General features: G+C 48.4%; 1 protein-coding gene across 1 annotated transcript; it reads right to left on the reverse strand.

Moving 5' to 3' along the window:
- Window positions 1-2,672: 2,672 nt before the first annotated feature.
- Window positions 2,673-13,863, reverse strand: Klk13 (kallikrein related peptidase 13). The gene is made up of 5 exons (XM_076565346.1): window positions 13,790-13,863; window positions 7,002-7,191; window positions 6,635-6,903; window positions 4,422-4,558; window positions 2,673-3,631 (listed from the first exon to the last, which is right to left on the reverse strand). The coding sequence occupies exons 1-5, from the start codon at window positions 13,839-13,841 to the stop codon at window positions 3,449-3,451; spliced, it is 831 nt and encodes a 276-aa protein (XP_076421461.1). The 5' UTR covers window positions 13,842-13,863; the 3' UTR covers window positions 2,673-3,448.
- Window positions 13,864-20,135: the final 6,272 nt, after the last annotated feature.

The following is a 20,135-nucleotide window of genomic DNA, read 5'->3' on the forward strand; positions in this document are numbered from 1 at the left end:
ATGGGTGTGAGCACCCACATCCAGTTTATGCAGTGCTGAGGCTCAAACCCAAGGCTTCACAAATGCTAGATGATCACCCTATCTATTGAGCGACATCTTTAGTTTCTTCAGGAATCTCCATACTGATTTCCATAGTGACTGCTCCATTCCCACCAGAAGTGAACAATGAATATTTTTAAAAGACACAAATCAGTAGTCATGGTCAGCAAGATCCCAAGCCCAAACACTTCTGTCTCAGTGGAGTTCCCATAGTTTCCTCACACTCATCTTTTTGGGGCCTTCCAAGTGTTTGGCTACCTGTAAGCTTTCTGAACTTGGTTGTTTGGGGGGGGTGGTGGAGTTATGGATACTTGACTAAATATGATTGGCATGATAATCCATTGGCCATTGGTGATCAATTCACCTTCAACCAGAAGTTTCAGCCTTGAAGCAGGAGGCTTGTTCCTCTGATAATTAATCTTGTCCCAACCCTGTCTGATTTTCTAGGACCTCTTTAGTAATGTAGTTTGAGTATGTTGAAGCTGGGTGTGGTGGAGTACTCCTGTAATCTCAACACTTGGGAGGTGGAGGCAGGAATATTAGGAGTCCAAGGCTAGCCTCTGCTACATGGTGAGTTTAAGGTTACATAAGACCTTGTCTTATGTCATGTGTTTGAAAGGACTTGTAAGTATATTTCTCCTGTGTTACAGCTAATAGAGGACATCTTCAGGAACCAAGGATAATGGGATAAACACTTAAGGAAAACCATTATTATGGATATGTTTAGATAGGAGACATCATGGTTTTAGGTCCCATGAAGCCGGACTTATAGACAAATTAAGACAAAATACAAACCAGGCATGGTGGTACATGTTTATAACCCCAGCACTCGGCAGGCTGAGGAAGGAGGACTGCTTCAAGTTCAAGGGCTGCATAAGTGAGTCCAAGGTCATTCTGGGATATGTGGTGAAAACTTATCTCACAAAAGGAAACGAAAGCCAAAATATACTCATCACAATACCTTGTATTCCTGACCTGCCCCTGCATCGTTGTTCTGATCATTGTTCTGTGGTCACATTGATCATCTCTTGGACTCAGAGCTCCTGAATTCTAGGACGTTCCCCACACTTTATAAAACCAGCTCCCTGGGGCTGGCAAGGTGGCTTAATGCTTAAAAGCACTTGGTGCTCTTGCAGAAGACCAGAGTTCTGTTTCCAGCACCAAAATTGCATGAAACTCCAGCTCTAAGGGATCCAATGCCCTCTTCTGGTATTTGTGGTCACTGCACTCATGTGCTCATACACACAGAGAAACATAAATAAATCTTTTTTAAAAGGCAATTCCTTTTATACTTGGAATCTTTACATACATGTCACCTACCCTGAGAAGTTCTCAACTCACCTTATTTGAACCAGCCTTTCCCTAATTCCAGAATGAAAACCTTGCCCTTTATCCTTTGCAGAATGACATACTTTATGAGCCCATAGAGATCATCACAACACCAGCTGGGTGTCAGATGGTATTCAAAGCAACAGCCTGGAATCTTCTCCCCCACAGATTGGCCACTGCTGTTTGGCCACACCAGTTATTATTGGTCACTCAACCTTTAGCCTTCCTTGTGCTGCAGGGAAGAATTTCAGCCTTGAAGCAGGTGGCTGGTTCCTCTGTAAACTGGTACAACCCTTAAAACACATCACATTCTAGGGACTTTCCAAAAATTGATTTAACATTTTTTTTTTTGAGACAAACTCTCACTTTGTAACTCTGGCTGACCTGGAACTCTCTATGTAGACCAGACTGACCTCAAACTCACAGAGATCTGACTGCCTCTGACTTCCAAGAGCTAGAATTAAAGGCATGAACCACTATGCCTGGCTATCTCTTTTTTTTTTTTAATTAAATTAGCTTTATTTTAGATGTATGAATGTTTTGCCTGCTTGCATGTATGTATATCATGTGCATGACTGTTGGATCCCCTAAAACTTGGGTTAAAAATCAGTATGAGCTACCATGTGGGCGCTGGAACCTGGGTCTTTTTGTTCTTAACCAGTGAGCCATCTCTCTGGCCCTTCTTTAAAGTGTGTGTGTGTGTGTGTGTGTGTGTGTGTGTGTGTGTGTGTGTGTGCGCGCGCGTGCGTGTGCGCACCGGATGTGCACCAGAACACCTGTGTGGCAGTCTGAGGACAACTTTCAGGAGTTGGTTCTCTCTTTCCATCACGTATGCCACGGAGATTCAAATTCAAGTTGTCACACTTGGTAGCAAATGCCTTTACTGCTGAGCCATCTCACTGGCCTCTGCTATTATTGTTTGAGACACGGTTTCTCTTTGTAGCTCAGGCTGGTTTCAAACATCCTCCTGCCTCAGTCTCTCAAGTGCTGGCATAACAGATGTGTGCCACCACATTCAGGAACACCTCCCATGTTAGGAAATACTTGCTTTTTCTTTCTAGAATAGAATCTACCCTTGTGACAAGGCTCTCCAGTAAATTATGAACCCATTTTAAAGGAAGAGAGCTGAGAGCTGGGTATGGGTGGCACACACCTGTCATACTCACACTTTGCAGGGTGAGGCAGGAGGATGATCAGGAAGATTCCAGGCTAGCTCAGGCTGCCAAGCAAGACCATGTCTCATGCAAAACAAAACAAAACAAAACAAAACAAAACAAAACAAAGCAAAACAAAAAAAGGAAGCAAAGAAGTTGTGAGTTTTATGACTTATTCAAAGCGGGGATTAGCATTAAGCAGATGCAGGGTCATAGGCAAAGATATGAAAACAAGGACTATTGATTAGGTAGGGATGTTCATAGGGGAGATAAAAGGAGACTTGTGGGGGTGATAAGAGCTAGGAAGGAGGCCCTTTGGCTCCTGTTGCTCTGCAGTGGCAGTGACTCAGAGAGGGGCAGAGTTGACAGGGGCTGGGCCTTGTAGAATGTGGGATGGAGTTTGTGTCAGGATATCGGAGTAGGAATGAGCTATGCAGAGGGTCTAGAATAGCTGTGGTGAGTCACCTTGAAGTGCATAGGATGTGGTTAGGGCAGAAGATTCTGGACAAGAGAGACTTTCAGAATGCAAGGAGTCTAGAACCTTCTTGAATATAAAATATACAGTTTTGTCGGGGTAAATATTTTGAGGGTTCCAAGAAGCTCTTGGGAAAGGTCTGTCTACAGAATGCTACTGAGATGAGTTAATGAAAGGACTGAATAGCATGAATAGAGTTGGGATATGCAGGTATCAGCTATCAGCTCCAGTTTATGGTGGCCATGATGATGTAGCTGTGGACTTGGATGGTATTTGGGTTGGAGAACTCAAGTTATTGAGGTGTTTCAAGGCTGGCAGAGGGGAAGTGGCTGGTAGTGAATGTGACTCCGTGGTTCCAAAGGGACACTTAAGGCAGAGGGAACAGAGAAGGGAGGAGCACACCGTGAGTTAGGCACAGTGGGTGGGGGGAGGCAGGCAAATTAACCCAATTTTATTGTATGTCCTTTGTCCATCTCTGCTTCGGAGTGTTTCTGATGGTCTCCCAGATCCAACGCAGGTATTTTGAGACTCGTGTGTAGACACCAGGTCGGTTGGGCTGTCCACATGGAAAATCTCCCCATGAAATGATGCCATAGAGTTTGCCATTGCAAACCAGTGGGCCCCCGGAGTCACCCTGGTTGGAGAAGAGAAAGAAGGGCTCTTGATAAGACTGAACAGAAGGTAGAGATGGGGGAGATGTGGGGAGGAGAGTGAAAGATGGGGAGAGACAGATGTGGGGAGTCAGAGAGATGGAGAGTCAGAGGGATGGGAAGTCAGGGAGATGGAGAATCAGAGATGGAGAGTCAGAGAGATGGAGAGTCAGAGGGATGGGAAGTCAGGGAGATGGAGAGTCAGAGGGATGGGAAGTCAGGGAGATGGAGAATCAGAGGGATGGGAAGTCAGGGAGATGGAGAGTCAGAGGGATGGGAAGTCAGGGAGATGGAGAGTCAGAGATGGAGAGTCAGGGAGATGGAGAGTCAGAGATGGAGAGTCAGGGAGATGGAGAATCAGAGATGGAGAGTCAGGGAGATGGAGAGTCAGAGGGATGGGAAGTCAGGGAGATGGAGAGTCAGAGGGATGGGAAGTCAGGGAGATGGAGAGTCAGAGATGGAGAGTCAGGGAGATGGAGAGTCAGAGGGATGGGAAGTCAGGGAGATGGAGAATCAGAGATGGAGAGTCAGGGAGATGGAGAGTCAGAGGGATGGGAAGTCAGAGAGATGGAGAGTCAGAGATGGAGAGTCAGGGAGATGGAGAGTCAGAGAGAGAGAGTCAGGGAGATGGAGAGTCAGGGAGATGGAGAGTCAGAGAGAGAGAGAGAATCATGGATATGGAGAATCAGAGAGACAGAGTCATGGAGATAAGAGTCAAGGGGATGAAGAGTCAGAGAGATGGACTGCATGCCTCCCACATTCTCCATATCTCACCTCACAAGAGTCCTTCCCGCCTTCTTTGGTACCAGCACAGAGCATGTTGGCAGTGATCTTCCCGGGATACACCTGCCGGCACTCCTCATCTGAGCGCAGTTCAATGTTGGCACACTGCAGGGTTTTAGGGTAATTCACTGGGGAGGAGAGAGACCATCTGAGGAGGCTTGTCCTGGGTGTCCAAGAGTCAGAGTGGGCAGGAAGTGAGATGGGATGGGATAAGTAAGATGAAGCGAACGGTGAGGCAGAAAGCAGTAGAGAGACGAGAAATGGACAGACACGGGAAGCAAATGAGGATAAAAGGAGGGGAGGGTGGGAGAGCTAGGGTAGGGGGAGACAGGGACGGGGAGAGATAAGAGACCTGAAGGTGGGTTACCGGGGAGGTACCCCGGTACTTTCTATGCAAACACGAGGACCAGAGTTCAGATCCCTAAAACTTATGTAAATGTTGGGAGCAGGCATGGTGGCCTGCCTATAATTTCAACCTCAGAAGAGACGAGATCTCCAAAGCAAGCTGGTTAGCAAGGCCAGTCATGATGGTGGGTTTTGGGTTTGACAGAGAGACCCTGCCTCAATGAATAAGGTAGAAGAGTGATCAAGGATGATTCCCAACATCAACCTTGAGACTCCACTTGCACTGACACACGCGTGTGTGCCCCACACAAGCAAATGTGCATACACACATGCACACCACATGTGTGTGAAAATGGAAAAGGGGGGGGGCAAAGAGGATTAGAGCTAGGTAGGATGCAAGGGATGATGAGAAAAAGTAAGAGACCAGAGAGGAGTGTGAGGGAGAGAAAGATACAGAAAGGTGATGGAGAGATTGCTGTGGAGGCACCTGCTGACATGTGCTATGCTATATGTTAGTCATATGTGTAAAACATACCTAAAGATACACTTTTTATACTTCATCCACCTCCATAAGATACACTTACTTAATGTATTATGTAAATTACAAATATGTAAGTCATAAATATATTTATTAATGTATATAATAATGTGTTAGATATTACATAATAAACATTATCATACAATCTTTATTTTTCAGAGCTAGGGATTGAAGCTTCAGATAGGCAAGGCACATTCTCGACTGCTACTCTACTTCCCCAGCCCTTTTAATTTTACTTTACTTTTAAAAACTTTTGTGTACATGTGTGTGTGTGCTAAACCAGGTGTGAGGAGGTCAGGAAACAACTTTGGGATTCAGTCCTCTCCTCCCATCATGTGGGGGATTTAACCCAGGCTGCCAGGTGGTAACAAGCACCTTTACTCACTGAGTCCTCTAGCCAGCCCTATTTTACTTCTTTAAAAAGAAATTTTGAGACCGAATCCTCTGAGTAGCCCAGGCTGGCTTCTCTGTAGCTTAGGCTGACCTAAACTTGTGATCCTACTCATTCCCCCGGGTGACTGGCATTACAGGCCTGTGCCACCAGGCTCAGCTTATGTAATCATTTATTCTGAGTCTGGAGAGACAGCTCAGTGAGTAACAGCACTTGCTGCTCTCCCAGGGGAGATTCTCAGCTCCCCTGCCAGGCAGCTTACAACTGCCAGTGCCTCCAGCTCTAAGGGGATCTAGTGCCTTCTTCTGGCCTCTGTGGGCACCTGCACTCACATGCACAAACCCACACAGACACACACACACAGAATTAAAAATAAATCATACACACACACACACACACACACACACACACACACACACACACAATGTATATATAATCCCAGTACTTGGGAGGCAGAGGCAGGTGGATCTCTGTGAGTTCCAGGACAGTCAGGGCTACATAGTAAGACCTTGTCTTAAAACACACACACTCACTATATGTGTGTTTGTGTATTACTCATACATTTGTAATATTAATATTAGTTTGTAATATTAATATTAAGAAGATACATGACTTCATTTATGTAGACTTATTTTTATAAAGGGACTGGACAGATGTCTCAGTGGGTAAAGGCACTTGCAGCCAAACCTGAGGTCCTGAATTTGATCCCAGAACCAAAATGGGGAGAGGAGAGGAGAGGAATCCTGCAATCGTCCTCTGATTGCCCTTCGACTGCTTTGCTATATGCACCTTCTTTGCAGCACACACCCAAAACCAATACAAATATAATAAAGAAGAAGAATTCTCCTCTGACTTCCCCTGCTTACCGCAGCCTCATTTTCCTCAGCCGTTTATGAGGTGAGGTCTCCAGCAGCCAGTGCAAGCACTTACCCTGGGGACTGGTGGTGGTGCCCCAGCCAGAAACGCGACAGCAGGTGCCAGTGGGTAGGCAGTCGTCCGGGGAGAGTGGCAGAGTACGGATGTGGCTGCTGAGCTGGACTGGGGACTTCAGCTCCAGAAGCATGATGTCGTGGTCATGGTTCAGGTGGGTGGGGCTGACCTGGTATTCAGGATGGGGGATAGAGCGGACCACCTCCATTGCCTGCTCGCCGTTCTCCACACGCCCCAGGGCATGCTTGCCTAGGTGAACTGTGTACCCACTGTGGTGCAGGAAGTGGCAGGGAAGAGACAGATGAGCCCACCTCTGCCCCACCCCAGCCCCAGCCTCCCCCCATCCTGCACTCAAGGCCCCACATACTCTTTTCTGCAGTGAGCTGCGGTGAGTATCCATTTGGGGTGAACCAGAACGCCTCCACAGAGAAGCCGTCCATGGACCAGTAGAGCTGCCTGCCAAGGCTGAGAGTGGGGGAGGCAGGTGTAGCCACCTGGGAGAAAACCGTTGGTCCCATTGGTCCCACTGAGAATCTTGGGATAGTCCCGGGAGATTCCTGTCAAAGACAAGAAAACTGTCAGAGAATTGGGGCTAAGGAAGAAGAAGAAAGGCCAGTGCTGTGGTTCCGGACTTGGAGAAAGGGTCAGATTATTGTTTTGGCTCACCATGGACTGAGGATTCATTTGCTATCCTCTAAGTTGCCATGTTCTATCCAGTGGGGATGAGTCAGGCAGACATTTCACCTGTACCATAGAAGTGCTGAACTGTCCAATGGGCACTAAGGAGAGAGCTATGGCATGGGAGGGTTGCCAAGAAGTAAGCAGAGGTTCGCTTTCTCTCCATCTCCATTTTCTTAAGGTGAAAGTGTTGATTTATGAATCTCCCTAGGCAGTATCCATCCACTTGTTCATTAATTCATCCACTCATCAATCCATCTACCTACCTACATCCATCCATCCATCTAATGGAGACTATTGGAGTCCAGCCTCGAATAGTCTTCCTCCCAGGGTCTCCAGAAGAGACACTACCAATGTTGAGAATAATCTGAGAGAAAAGAGTCTAAGTACACTGAGCTCTTCAGTCCATTCACTTTATTCCTCTGAGACAAAATTCTGTCCACACAGCTCCGATTCTGTTCTCATACTTAGCTCCTCTCTGTCCCTTCTCCTCCTGTCCTCTCATAGTTCTAACTAAGCTCTTTCTGTCTTCATTCCTCTTCATCTCCATTCCTCCTCATTCCTCTCTGGGAACCGGTCTAAAACCTTACAAGCAGTCCGACCTTTACAATACAATGCAAGGCTTTCAAGATTCCCAAAAGAGCAGTGATAGTTTCATTTTCAACCCAAAAGGGGAGTGAATAAAGGAGGTGGGGTCAAATAAGGGCTGGAATAAATCAGAAAGGGAATTTATGTGCTCAAAATATATTCTTATGAGTGGTTAATTGAAATGTTACGAGTTTATTATAAATGTGCTCAAACTACAATCTTACAGATGGTTAGGTAGAAGAGTTTATGAGTCACTAAAATAAAACTGCCTTTATTTTCCTATGTTGCTGTTTTCTGGCAGGGCAGGGGAAGAGTACTTGATGGCTAGATAACTTACTTCACTGCTTGAAGTACCTGGTATGAAGAAAATCCTTTTGTTCTAAGTAAGTTGCTCTAGGATGCCACTTGGGCTGAGAGAAAGGGAGGTCTGAGCTTAATTTGCACAAGAAGCAAATCTATGTACCTAACATCCACCTGGTCTAGGCAGTGTCTCCACATGGGTGTTTACCTTAATGGAGGAGACCATTGGGTGGTCTGACCAGCTAGTCGGCCGCTTACCCTTGGATGCTTTGTCCAAGCTGGCCCTGATTTTGGATGCTTGCTAAAGGAGATAATTGCAGAAGGCAGGCATCTAATTCAAATGCTAAAAGGGGGCAGAAATCCTGGAGGCAGGGAGCCTTGCCTGCATGACTGTATCCAAGTACCTTAAATGTATATGCCCAAGGAATGATCAGTCCACACTATTAGAAATTCCTGGGGAAGCTATGAGAACGCACATGAAATTCATAGCAGGAAACAGTTGATCTATTAAAACCCAAATAACACCAAATGCTCCTTGACACTTGGCTTCCTCTGGAGAAATTCCTTGATTCTTCCAGATAGAGCTTTGTCAGAGTCAGCTGAATTCTTACTTCATATTCCTGTGGCCCATAACATACATCCATCCATGTATGTGTGTGTGTCTGTCCGTCTGTCTTTCCATTTATCTATCCACCCACCCACTAATCTACCTATCCACCAGCCCATAGATTCACATGTCCACCCATCTACTCATCCATCTATGTATTCATCTATCCACTCACACACTCATTCTATGTATCCATCCATCCATCCATCCATACATACATACATACATATATACATATATACATCCATCTACCCCTCTATCCATCCATTCATCCAACAACCTACATGTCTATCCATCCTCATAACCACCAATCCATTCCTTTACCTATCCATCTATCTATCCACACCCCACCCATGTATCCATTCATCTACTACTAATCCATCCAACCATCCATCCATCCTTTCAACACATATTTACTGGGTGCTTTTCCAGTTCTACAGACCACCTACAAGCAGCCGTGCCCAAATTCACATTTCCAACCCCAACCTTTGTGGCTGGAAGCTCAAATGCTATCAACCCAAACACCCTCATGCACATCTTAAAGTTTGTGTCTGGAAATTGATCTTGCTCACCCCAAACTGTTCCTTCCAGTCCTTCTCATCTTGACGCTCAGCCCAAATCTGGGCACAAGCCTTGCTTCCTTTCATCCCTTCATCATTCACAACAGTCCTGTCAGTTTATCTCCTAGATACCCAGTTTAAAACATTTAATATTTATTTATTTTATGTGTGTGAATGTTTTGCTTTCATGCATGTATGTGCACCATGTGCATGCCTGGTGTTCAAGGTGTCAAAAGAGGGCATCAGATTTCCTGGAAATGGAGTTACAGACCATTGTGAGTCATCATGTGGGTGCTGGGAACCAAACCTGATCCTCTGCATGAACAGCCAGTGCTCTTAACCATTGAGCCGTCTCTCCAGCCTCTTGATAAGCAGTTTTTACCAACTCTCTGCCACCATCTTGGAGGGAACAGCAAGTTTCCTGTAAACTCAGAGCTGGGGAAGCTAAGGCAGGAGGACCCCTGGGGTTTGCGGTCAGCCAGTCCAGCTGAACCGGAGAGCTCCAGGGTTAGCTGGAGAGACTGTCTCAGAAAATAAGGTGAAGGATGATAGAAGAGGACACCTGATGTTGACCTGGCCTACACATGCGCGCGCGCGCGCACACACACACACACACACACACACACACACACACACACACACCTCTCTCCTCTTGGGCCACGCTGCTCTGGCCTCATACACCTGTTCTCCCAACACATTTGAGCCTCTCTTTGTAACTGCTGTTCTCTCCTCCTGAGTACTTCTTCCTTATGTCAATCATAGACCCACATGTTTCATTATGCCAATCATAGCCACATGTGTGTCTTGAAATCAATTAAAATAAAATTCAAATCTCAGTTCCTTGGGGATACCAGACACGTCTCAGATATTCATTTATCCACATGACCAGACATAAGCATGTGGTGCAGAGTACATTTGAGCTGGTGCATGGAGAATCCAGATGCACATGACATCTAAGTCCATATAACTTCTTCAGCAAAACCTTCTGGGGCCCCTGGTCTAATGGGTTCCCCTCCTGGACCTCAGGCATGTCATGTTTCTGTAAGGATGCTCATCAAAGTTACAGCTTTCCATCTTTTCAGGCTTGTTGGTAATTTCCTCTCCCCCACCCCATCCCTTTCTTCTCTATTCACTTCCCCCTCCCCCCTCTGTCTCTCTCTCCTTCTCCTTTTCTTTCCATCCTCTGCATGCCCCTCTTCTCTCTCCCTTTCTCTCTGTTACCCTGTCTTCTTTTCCTCTCTCTCCGCTCCCTTCCCTTACCATCAGCTCCACTGGCAGCAGCCGTCTGAACCACTCTGCTCAGCGTCTCAGTCCTCGGGTTTAGCATTTGTGACAGCGACGGAGACACAGCTGTGGCCGGTGGGCACATCTAGATCCCAGTGGGCTGCTTTCTTACTATGCAGTGTCCTGCAAATTGCCAGCCTCAGCCTCCCTCGCTGTTGAGTAGGAAGAACACAGTCCTCCCTCTGTATCTGTGGAGAACTGGTTCTAGGGCTCTACAGACATTACAAGCCAGGAATGTTCAAGCCCTTTACATAAAGCATCACGGTGTTTACATATAACCTCTACACATCTTTCCGTCCCATTAAACCACCCCTGATGATTTATAGTAGCTAATAAAAGCCAAATGCTATATAAACAACGACTACACCTTATTTCTCTGGGAGTAATGCCAATGTGAGCTAGCACTGACTAGAATAGTGTGTGCTTTTCTATTTGCTGTGTAGTTGGTTGAATCTTCAGATGGGGAGCTGTGGATACAGAGGACAGGCTCTGGGGGCTCAGCACACATTAGAAAGCTGTGGGATTCATCTACCTCCAACCTGAGCATCTTACAAATGCTTAACTACAGGGGAGGCCCCTTGTCCACCAGCCCACTTTCCCACTTGCATATGCTGGGATGGGCCCCATGGTTCTAAGAGTTACGGGCAGGAACAGAGGGCCATTTTAGTTAGGACCAAAAAATGAGACAAAGGTGATATTAAGAGGTAGAGATAGGAGGATGAGAACTTCAAGGTCATCCTTGGCTACAGAGCAAGTTTGAGGCCAGCCTGGGATACTTGAGACCCTGTCTCAAAGATGATAAAGTGAATAAATAAATGGCAAACTCGGAAGCTGAGTCATGGTCCAGTTCTCTTCTAACTCTGGGCGTGTCTGTGCCAAAGGCTCATGGGGAGGCTTTGGACTGAAACCCCCACTCTCATCAGGAGGGAGCAAATCCTCCTTTAGAACCTGAGCTTTGGAGGTTCCATCATCTTCAGTAGCTATTTTACAGAAGACGAGAAGGGCCAATTAAGGCAAGCTTGGTGGTGCAGGCCTGTTAGCCCAGCTCCTTGGGAGACCAACACAGCGAGATTGCAAATTCAAGACCCGCCCAGGGTACAGTAGTCCAAAGCTGGCCTGAGGAACTTAGCGAGACTCTACCCCAAAATAAAAAGCAAAAAGAGGGTTGGGAATGTAGGTCAGTCATAGAAACTTCCTTAGTTCTCATGGGACCCAGAGATTGATACGTGTGTGTGTACGCGTGTGTGTGCGTGTGTGTGTGTGTGTGTGTGTGTGTGTGTGTGTGTGTGTGTCTGTGTCTGTGTGTGTCTGTGTGTGTCTGTGTGTATCTATATCTATATGTCTGTCTGTCTGTCCGTCTGTCCGTCCATCCATCCATCTATCCAAGAAGACTGCAGTGTACTAAGGATCTAACCTTCCGCAGTCCTAGGGATTGACCCTAAGGCCTCAATTATGCTAGAAAAGCACTCTACCCCTAAGCTATATCCAGCCAGTAAACTTTACTTTTCAATGTATACATAGGTGTGCACACGCGCGCATGCACACACACACACACACACACACACACACACACACAATCAATAAATTAAAAAATGGAAAGAAAACAACAGGAAAATGAAACAAAAAAAGTTGAATTTTAAAAGCCTTTAGGTCAGAAATTATGCCGACAGTCCGATGGACTTCCAGAGCAGGTGGACCGGGTAGACAGCCTGGATTAGAGTCCTGGCTCAGGTGTGGCAGTGTCTTTGGGGCAGGATCCTTCTGTCCCTGAGTCCTAGGAGTAATTGCAGTGCACCTACCTCATTGGGATCTGGAGGGTTCCACAAGATGCAGCATGTGGGGCTCCTGGCCCAGGGCAAGACACCAGGAGAGGCAAGGGCATGAATCCTGGGTGTGGCACCACAGCAGAGCAGCCACCCCACCTCCAGGCGAAGGCTGGTTCAGGGTGCTAGTGGACCCTCCTCCCTTAAGTCAGAACAAAGTCCCAGGGAGGTCTCTGGAAGCCTCCATTACGTATCTAGGCTCCTGATAGTGGCTCACTTCACAGTGGCAATTAATTATTCACTAATTATTTGGGTAATTGTTTCAATAATATCTGCACAGCTCCCCAGATAGGCTGTGGATGTCACAGGCAGAACGCTCGCAGTGCCTGGTGCTTGTCCCTAGTAGAATAAATGATGCATGCATACATAGGGTTTCTAGAGAGTGTGTATGGGAAGGCAGAGAAATGGGCTGGGCTTGTAGCTCCACTGGTGTGTGCCCAGCACACACACAGCCCAGAGGTCCGTCCCCAACACCCCATAGACAGAGCCTGGTGGCACATGCTTGTCATTCCTAAAGCTGGGAAGGTAGAGGCAGGAGGATTAGGAGTTCAAGGCCATCCTCAGCTACATAATGAGTTTGAGACCAGCCTGGTCTACAGGAGACACTGTGTCAAAAAACAAAATACAAAAAGCCACTAAAATACCAAATAAGGGGCTGAAGAGATGGCCCAGTGGTTAAGAGCACTATCAACTCTTCCAGAGGACCTGGGTTCAAGTCCCAGCACCTACACTGCAGCTCACAACTGTCTATAACTCCAGGGGATCCGGCACCCTCGTACAGACATAAATTTTAAAAAAGTAAATAAAATAAAAATTCACGACTTTCAGAGCCTTTTCTATCACACACTAGGCACGCCCCTCCTTTTCTTGTCCTAGGCAATTGATGTTGCAGAAGAAAATAATTGTAGGCTCAAGTTTTGCTCCAAGTAGCATCTGTTAACATTTGAACCCATGTCCTGCTGGGCTTCCTGCTCTGGGGGAGGTCTTGAACGTGGGTGGTGGTGGTGGTGGTGGTGGTGGTGGTGGTGGTGGTGGTGGTGGTGTGCTGCAAAGTGCCAAGAGAATGGGGGAGGGCTGGGGGCTTCTATGAGCTGGGGCATCTCTGGGGCCAGAGGTGAAGGCACTGGTGTTGGTGGGCTGACCTTACCTGGAAAATCAGGTCACACAGGAAGCTATCAGTGTGGCCTCCCTGGCCCCGAGTGGGCGGGGGGGGGGGGGGGCGGAGCGCACGGGTTCCCCCTTCCCAGTGGCTTGACCCTTCCCACCATTGGCGTGAGTGGCCTCCCTGCCTCCACCCCTGTGCCTGAGTACTCACCTCCGGACAAGGCCACGGTCAGGCAAGCGATGGCAGCCACTAGGGGCCACATGATAGCTCCGGGATGGGGGTGGGCAGGGTGGGCGGGGCCTGGGCCGAGAGGTTGAAGTGGGTATTGCAAAGCAAGCCCCGAGACTGAAATTCTCTGCGCTTTGCAATCTTGAACTTTCCTGCTCTATTCACTCTGAAATCCTTGACCCTTGAATCTTGCCCTCCCATAATTCCATCCGCAGTGTGTGTGGGACACCCCGAGAGCTGGTAGAGGGACAGCGTGCGCTCCTCTGAGCTCCAGTGCCTGCCATCACTTCCAAGAGGTCACCTCTTCCTCCCCTGCACTCTGAGGGTTGAGTCCCGACAGCATTCCCTTGCCCATCACTCCTTCCCCGCCTCTGACCCCATTCTCCCCTCTCTGGGCCTGTCCCGGACCCTGGGTCTCCTCCCTGGAGTCTAGTCTTTCTGCATGCTTAGACTCCGTGCATCTCTGCAGGTTTCTGCCTCCACCTGCGCCTCACGCTGACTCAGCTGCCCTGTATCCCCTTTACCATCCCTCCTCCTTTCTCCTCCTCCTTGCCCCCCTTCAATGCCCCTTCCCCCAGGCCTCTGCCCCTCTCCTGCCCAGAGACCCTACCTGAGGAGGGGCCCAGGTGGCCAACTTCAGCCTCCAACTGCCTAGAAACTTCAGCTCCGACCCATGGCTTTTAACCCCTGAGCTCCCTCCCCCAGCGCGCGCACCATTTCCCGGTGCTGGCTCCCCCTCTCCACCCCCAATGGCTCAGCTTGCTGTTGACAGGCAGCCCCCAGCCTGGGCTCTGCCCTCGGCTTGGAGGCGGAGCTCCTGGGACAAGCTGGGACCCAGATCTGGCCCCGCCCAAGCCCGAGTTGAACCCACTGTGAACCTTCGTGTGGCAGGACCACAGAAAAGGGGAAAGCCCACTTTCCTTCTCAAACTCCTCCCGCCTCCATACCCCTTGCCATGCGCACCTCACTCCTTTCCCCACCTCTGCTCTCGCGTTGTGCATACTCTTCGTCTGCCCCCACCCCCACCCCCGTTCCCGGATAGTCATCCCTGAACAGTCCTGAAATCCCACCTTTACCATAGAGATCACCCCCATCTCCCACCCCCCACCTCCCCACCCCCCCACCCCCGTCTGTCCCTCAAGGCCAGTCCCTCCACCTGAGGCAACCCAAGCTTATCTCTCAACATCAAAGCCAGCACAGCCAGTCTCACCTCCAGCCTTGTTTCTTCTGAAATTCAAGGTGATGACTATTTATGTTCATCACCCCCTTCCCAAGACACACATCACCATAGGTGCCTAGGCAACAGAGTGTCTAGTGGCCCTGGCCCTGTGTGGGGCAGAGACCGAGCCTGGGAAAGTAGTTTAAACTAGGCTGCCTTTCAGAAGCAGTTGATGAGGTGATGGAGTGCATGGCAGGGTGGGTGGAGAGGGATAGGGCTAGGGTGTGGGGGGGCAAGCTGAGATGGGATGGGGTGGAGGAAGAGGAAGGAGGAAGGGATGGTGTCTGGGGAATGAGTAGGTGGCTTCTGGAACTTTGGCTGGGTGGGGCGCCATGAGTTAATCCCAGGGGGTGGATGGGGCAGGATTAGGGATTAAGAAGGACAGAGGTGGGGTCAGAATTTGAAAACAAGCCAAGGATGGGGATCCAGTGAAGTTTGGAAAGAAGGAGCTAGTACAGATGACATCATTAAGATACAGGCTGGTAGGGTGAAGGTTCACAGGATGGGAGCTGGGGCTGTGGTCGGGTACAGGATTTAGGAATGGTGTAGTCCAGACAAGGTAGTTAAGGTTTGGATGTAGAGACCAAACCTAGTTCAAAGGTTCCTTTTTAGAATAAGGTGTTGCAGGGTTTTACTAATTGTAGTTCAGTTGGTAAAGTGTTTGTCTGGCATGCATGAAGGCTGTAGGTTCCATCCCTGTACAGGGGCACACACCTGTAAGTCCAGCATTAGAGAGGGAGAGACAGGAGGATCAGGAGTTGAAGGTCATCCTTTGCTACAAGATGAGTTTCAGGTCAGTATGGACTTTAAAAAGGAGAGCGGAAATCCCACAGCATATAGGGGATAAGGAAGGCAAATACAAACTTAACAAATCAATGCTTTGCTCAGCACATTAGTCCTTAGCAATACTTCCACCTGGCAAGTTTCATTTTTGTGGGTTTAGAGAAGAATATTTTCATCTCTCTCAGATACCTGCAATTTAAAGTTATAAAGTAGCACTGAGTATCACAGGGCCTTACTACACAGTTCTGTCATCCTAAATACCTGGAGAGGCTGAGGCAGGAGGATGGAAACTTCAAGATCAGCCTGCATTGCAGACTGAGTTCAGGGCCAGCCTGTGCAAGAGTATGCAAAGTATGAAGGGGACAGGGGTGTGGCTCAGTGGTAGAGCCCTACTTAGAATCCCCCAGTGAAGGCTGGGGGCATAGCTCGGTGGTAGAGCCCCTGTCTACCGCGGTAAGGCTCCATGTTCCGTGGTAAGGCTCCATGTTCAAGCCCTAGTACTTCTCAATGGGGTAAAGAAGCATCTCAAAGACAATAACACAGATGCAGAGATGTTTTAAAATCAGATAATTTATCTGATTTTCCATTGAAGAACCTATTGGGTCTATTATCTCAGTCCTTCACTAGGAAGAGAAGTTTAGTTTTAATGTAAGACTTGAAGTGAATTGTTGTTAGGGTTCTGGTGATTCTAATGAGCTCACTGGAAATGCAGTGGGGTTGGGAAGAAGGGTACTGTGATACTAGGTTATGTTTGGGGATAGGGTTGGGTTGCAGATGGGAGGGACATGGAGATAAGGATGCTGATAGGGTCCTGTTGGGTTGGGGTGGGTTGGAGGGCAGGATGGAGGATGGAAGGACGTTGAAATGGTTGGGATTGTGGGTGAATACCAGCGATAGGAACTAGACACAGGCTGAGCATTTGTGTTGGGGTAGGTCCTGGTAGGGGGCAGGGTCACATCTGTGAGTTCCTGTTAAGGTGACTGAAAGGCCATTGTCCTTCCCCACCCTAGACTTCCTCCACCTCCCCGGGCAGGGTTTGGAGTGGGTGCTGAGCCCATTCCTTTCCGGTAGAGTCGGGTTCAGGTGGGGTGGCAGGAGGGAGGATGCTAGGTGAAATGAGGTGACAGCTTGTGTGGGAAGTCGGGGTACCTGTGCCCTCTTGTGGCCCAGGCTCAAGCTTCCAGTAAAGCTTTCTCACTTGGGAGGGGTTGAAGCCAGGAGTGGGGGCGGCTGGTGCTGGCATTTGTTGAGGGGTGATTGCCAGGTCAATGTTGATGTTCAAGGTTATGATTGGCCAGGACTCAGGTAACCTACCTATGTTGAAGTGAGGTCACGGACCCACCAAGGGCTGGGTTCCTTCCACCCCCTCACTTCATTAATAAGGCAACAAGGAGCCCATGGCTGATATTCACACTGGACCAAGTCCAGGGTTCTGTCTCACAGCTCGTCATCTCACAGCTCATCACCTTTCCATGTATTGGCAGCCTAGCTGGAGAAAGAAGAAAAGAGAAGAGTCAATGTTCCTAGTGGCACACAACTTGACACCTACTCATAGATAGCCTGAGTTCAGGTGAGGTAGTTGCTCTGTGCCTCAGTGTCCCCATTTGCAACATGGCCCCCATCCACAGCACTCACCTCATAAAAAAGAGTTAAGTGAACTAATATTTGAAGGTGTTTAGAAGAACGCTTGGTGGGGATCGTGGGTCTCTGTGTACTTATTAAAGAACCAAAGCTGGAGATGGAGGCAGCCCCAAGCTTTCCAGAGGAGGCCCCACCCTAGCTTGGCTTCAAAATAGGATTCTTTGTCAAGCATAAACTGGAAGTTCTGGTTGGAAGTGTTGGCTGGGACAAGAAAATCTGCCCCACACCCAGAGTCTGATGTAAACATGAATTGACAGAGGATACAGAGGAAGAAAGGACCAGAAGAAGAGTTGACATTCCTAGTGGTTCCTATCTGGGGTCCGAGTACAGGTGATGTAAATACACAGACACGGGAAGCCAAGGGAGGAGGGAGGGCAGAGACATGGGAGAAAGGTTGAAATCCCCAAGAAGACAGCAGACTCTTGGAGACTGGATGTCTCAGCTGGGTCCTTGTCATTAGGAACACCGAGTTTAATCCCTGTCACCCTCATTCTTTGCCACCAGAATAGAGAGAGTTCAAAAGCCTGTCTTACCGATGACCTGCTTCTGCACCACAGCCTCTGCCTCTGTCTCTCTGTACCTGTGGCTAAGACAGACCCCTCAGGAGCCTGTCCCTCCTGACAACTCAAGGGTGCTGTTCCAACACCCTTTTTGACAGGACAATCAATATTTTTCTTCCCCAGAAAATGTTCCATTAGCATAAAATGGTAGAATTTCTCCCTTCTATCATAAGAAAATAACAATGGGGGGCACACCTCCTTCTTCCAGCCTTGGCATTCCCCTTCCACTGCTGGCCCATCTCTGCTCCCATTTGATTCAGTTCTGTCTCTAAAGTATTGGCTACACTTCTAGTGTGTAGTTCCCCTGAGCCTATTCCATGATTGCATTCTCCCTGTACCCCCATTAAGGGCCCCTGTGACCTCCATGTTGTAGAATCTGAAAATCTCTTCATGGTTCATCTTACTTGAGTTATCAGTAAAGTTCAAAGTCCATCCCTCCCTGGTCCACCAGAGTTCCTTTCCTTGGCTTTCTAGGACGTGGTGTTCTGGGTCTCCTCAGCCATGTCGTCTGTCCAAAGCCTCGTCTCCTTTCTCTCTATACTCACTCCCTCACTGACCTCATCCAGGCACATGGCTTTAAATATTATCTACAGGTTGACTACTTCCAAAGTTAATGTCTCTGGACCCTTGCTCCGGAGCTTTCAAGTTTAACATCTGCCTGCCCACTCTGCCCATCTGCCTGCTGTGTTCTGCTCCTCTTGATCTTCTCTGTCAGTGGTCACACCATCCTTTCCCTACTCACCCGAACTTGGCCTTGACTTTGGACCTTTTCTCACATCATAGATCATTCTACCAACCCTCCAAGCTCTACCTTCAAAGCATCCAGAGTCTGACCATTTCTCACCATCTTCTTTCTTGCTCCCCTGACGTCTTCCTGGACTCCCCCTTCTCAGCTTGGCTATTTTGAGTTCCCTGTGTGGTCTCTTTGCTTCTGTCTCTGTCTGAACTCTATATTTTAAGTGTGTGTGTGTGTGTGTGTGTATGTGTGTGTGTGTGTGTGTGTGTGTGTGTGTGTGTGTGTGTGTGAACATGCTTGTGTTTATAATTGAAGGAAGGAATGGACCAGGGTGCACTTGTGAGGGTCAGATAGCAATCTTTGTTGATGGTCACTGCTGTCCACCTTGAGATGAGATCTCTCATTGTTCACTGCTGTGTGCGTAGCTCCCTTGGGGAGCTTCCAAGAATTCTCCTGCTTCACCTCTCACCTCTCTGCAGGAGCACCGGGGTTAGAGATGAATGCTATAGCATCCAGCTTTACGTGGGCTCTGGGGATCTGAACTCGGGTCCTTGTGCTTGCATGACAAGCACCTAACCCACCGCACCGTCTTGACATCCCCTATCCATAGCCTGCTTTCAGCATACACAGATGTAGCTTAGCGGTATGAACCCAGATGAGCGAGATGGTGTTAGCAGGCAGAATAGTCCAAGGACTTAGAGATTATCTCCCAGGAAAGAACCACATTTCCCCCTTGTGAAGTGCAGGGTTCAAAGAACCCAGACCTGCCAGGCTTCACAACTATGCAGAGGGGCCTCTCTCTACTTTCTTTTCTTTTTGAGATTTATTTTTATTTTATGTGTATGAGTGTTTTGCCTCCACACCATGTACGTGCAGTGGCCACAGAGGCCTGAAGATGGCGTCATATCCCGGGGAACTGGAGCCACAGTGGGTTGTGAGCCACCTTGTGGGAACTGAGAATCAAACCAGTGTTGTCTAGAAGAGCAGTCAGTGCTCTTAACCACTGAGCCGTCTCTCCAGCCCCTACTCCCCAGAGGGACCTCTTACAGAGTAAGAGGGTTCTCAAAACCCTGAGGCTTCACTCAGAATGAATGCCGTCTGATGGCAGGGGAACCAGGTTCAGACCTCCTGCAACCAATGCTCTCGACAGGATCTGATGCCCTCTTCTCTCTCCTGCTTCTCAGGCCAGGCACATTTTCATTTCAGGATATTTTGTTTGCTCTTCTCACTGCCTGGAACCATCTTTTCTCAGCTGTGTCTCTATGGTTTCCCCAGTCCTTATCATCTCCATGAAGATGTCTTTGGCTAGTGAAGTTGGGGGATCATAAACTCTGGAAAGTGTTAGGCTCATGGTTTTTGTTGGTCGCCGTGGAAAGCTACAATGAGGGC

This window comes from Peromyscus maniculatus, chromosome 1, assembly GCF_049852395.1.
Source record: "Peromyscus maniculatus bairdii isolate BWxNUB_F1_BW_parent chromosome 1, HU_Pman_BW_mat_3.1, whole genome shotgun sequence".
In the NCBI taxonomy this organism is placed as follows: Eukaryota; Metazoa; Chordata; class Mammalia; order Rodentia; family Cricetidae; genus Peromyscus; species Peromyscus maniculatus.

Coding starts and splice junctions, on each gene's coding strand:
- Klk13 (XM_076565346.1), bottom strand. CDS start 13,841: ATGTGGCCCCTAGTGGCTGCCATCGCTTGCCTGACCGTGGCCTTGTCC. Junction 6,904..7,001: donor GCAGCTCACTGCAGAAAAGA/GTATGTGGGGCC, acceptor CCTGCACCACAG/TGGGTACACAGTTCACCTAG. Junction 3,632..4,421: donor GCGGGAAGGACTCTTGTGAG/GTGAGATATGGA, acceptor TTCTCCAACCAG/GGTGACTCCGGGGGCCCACT.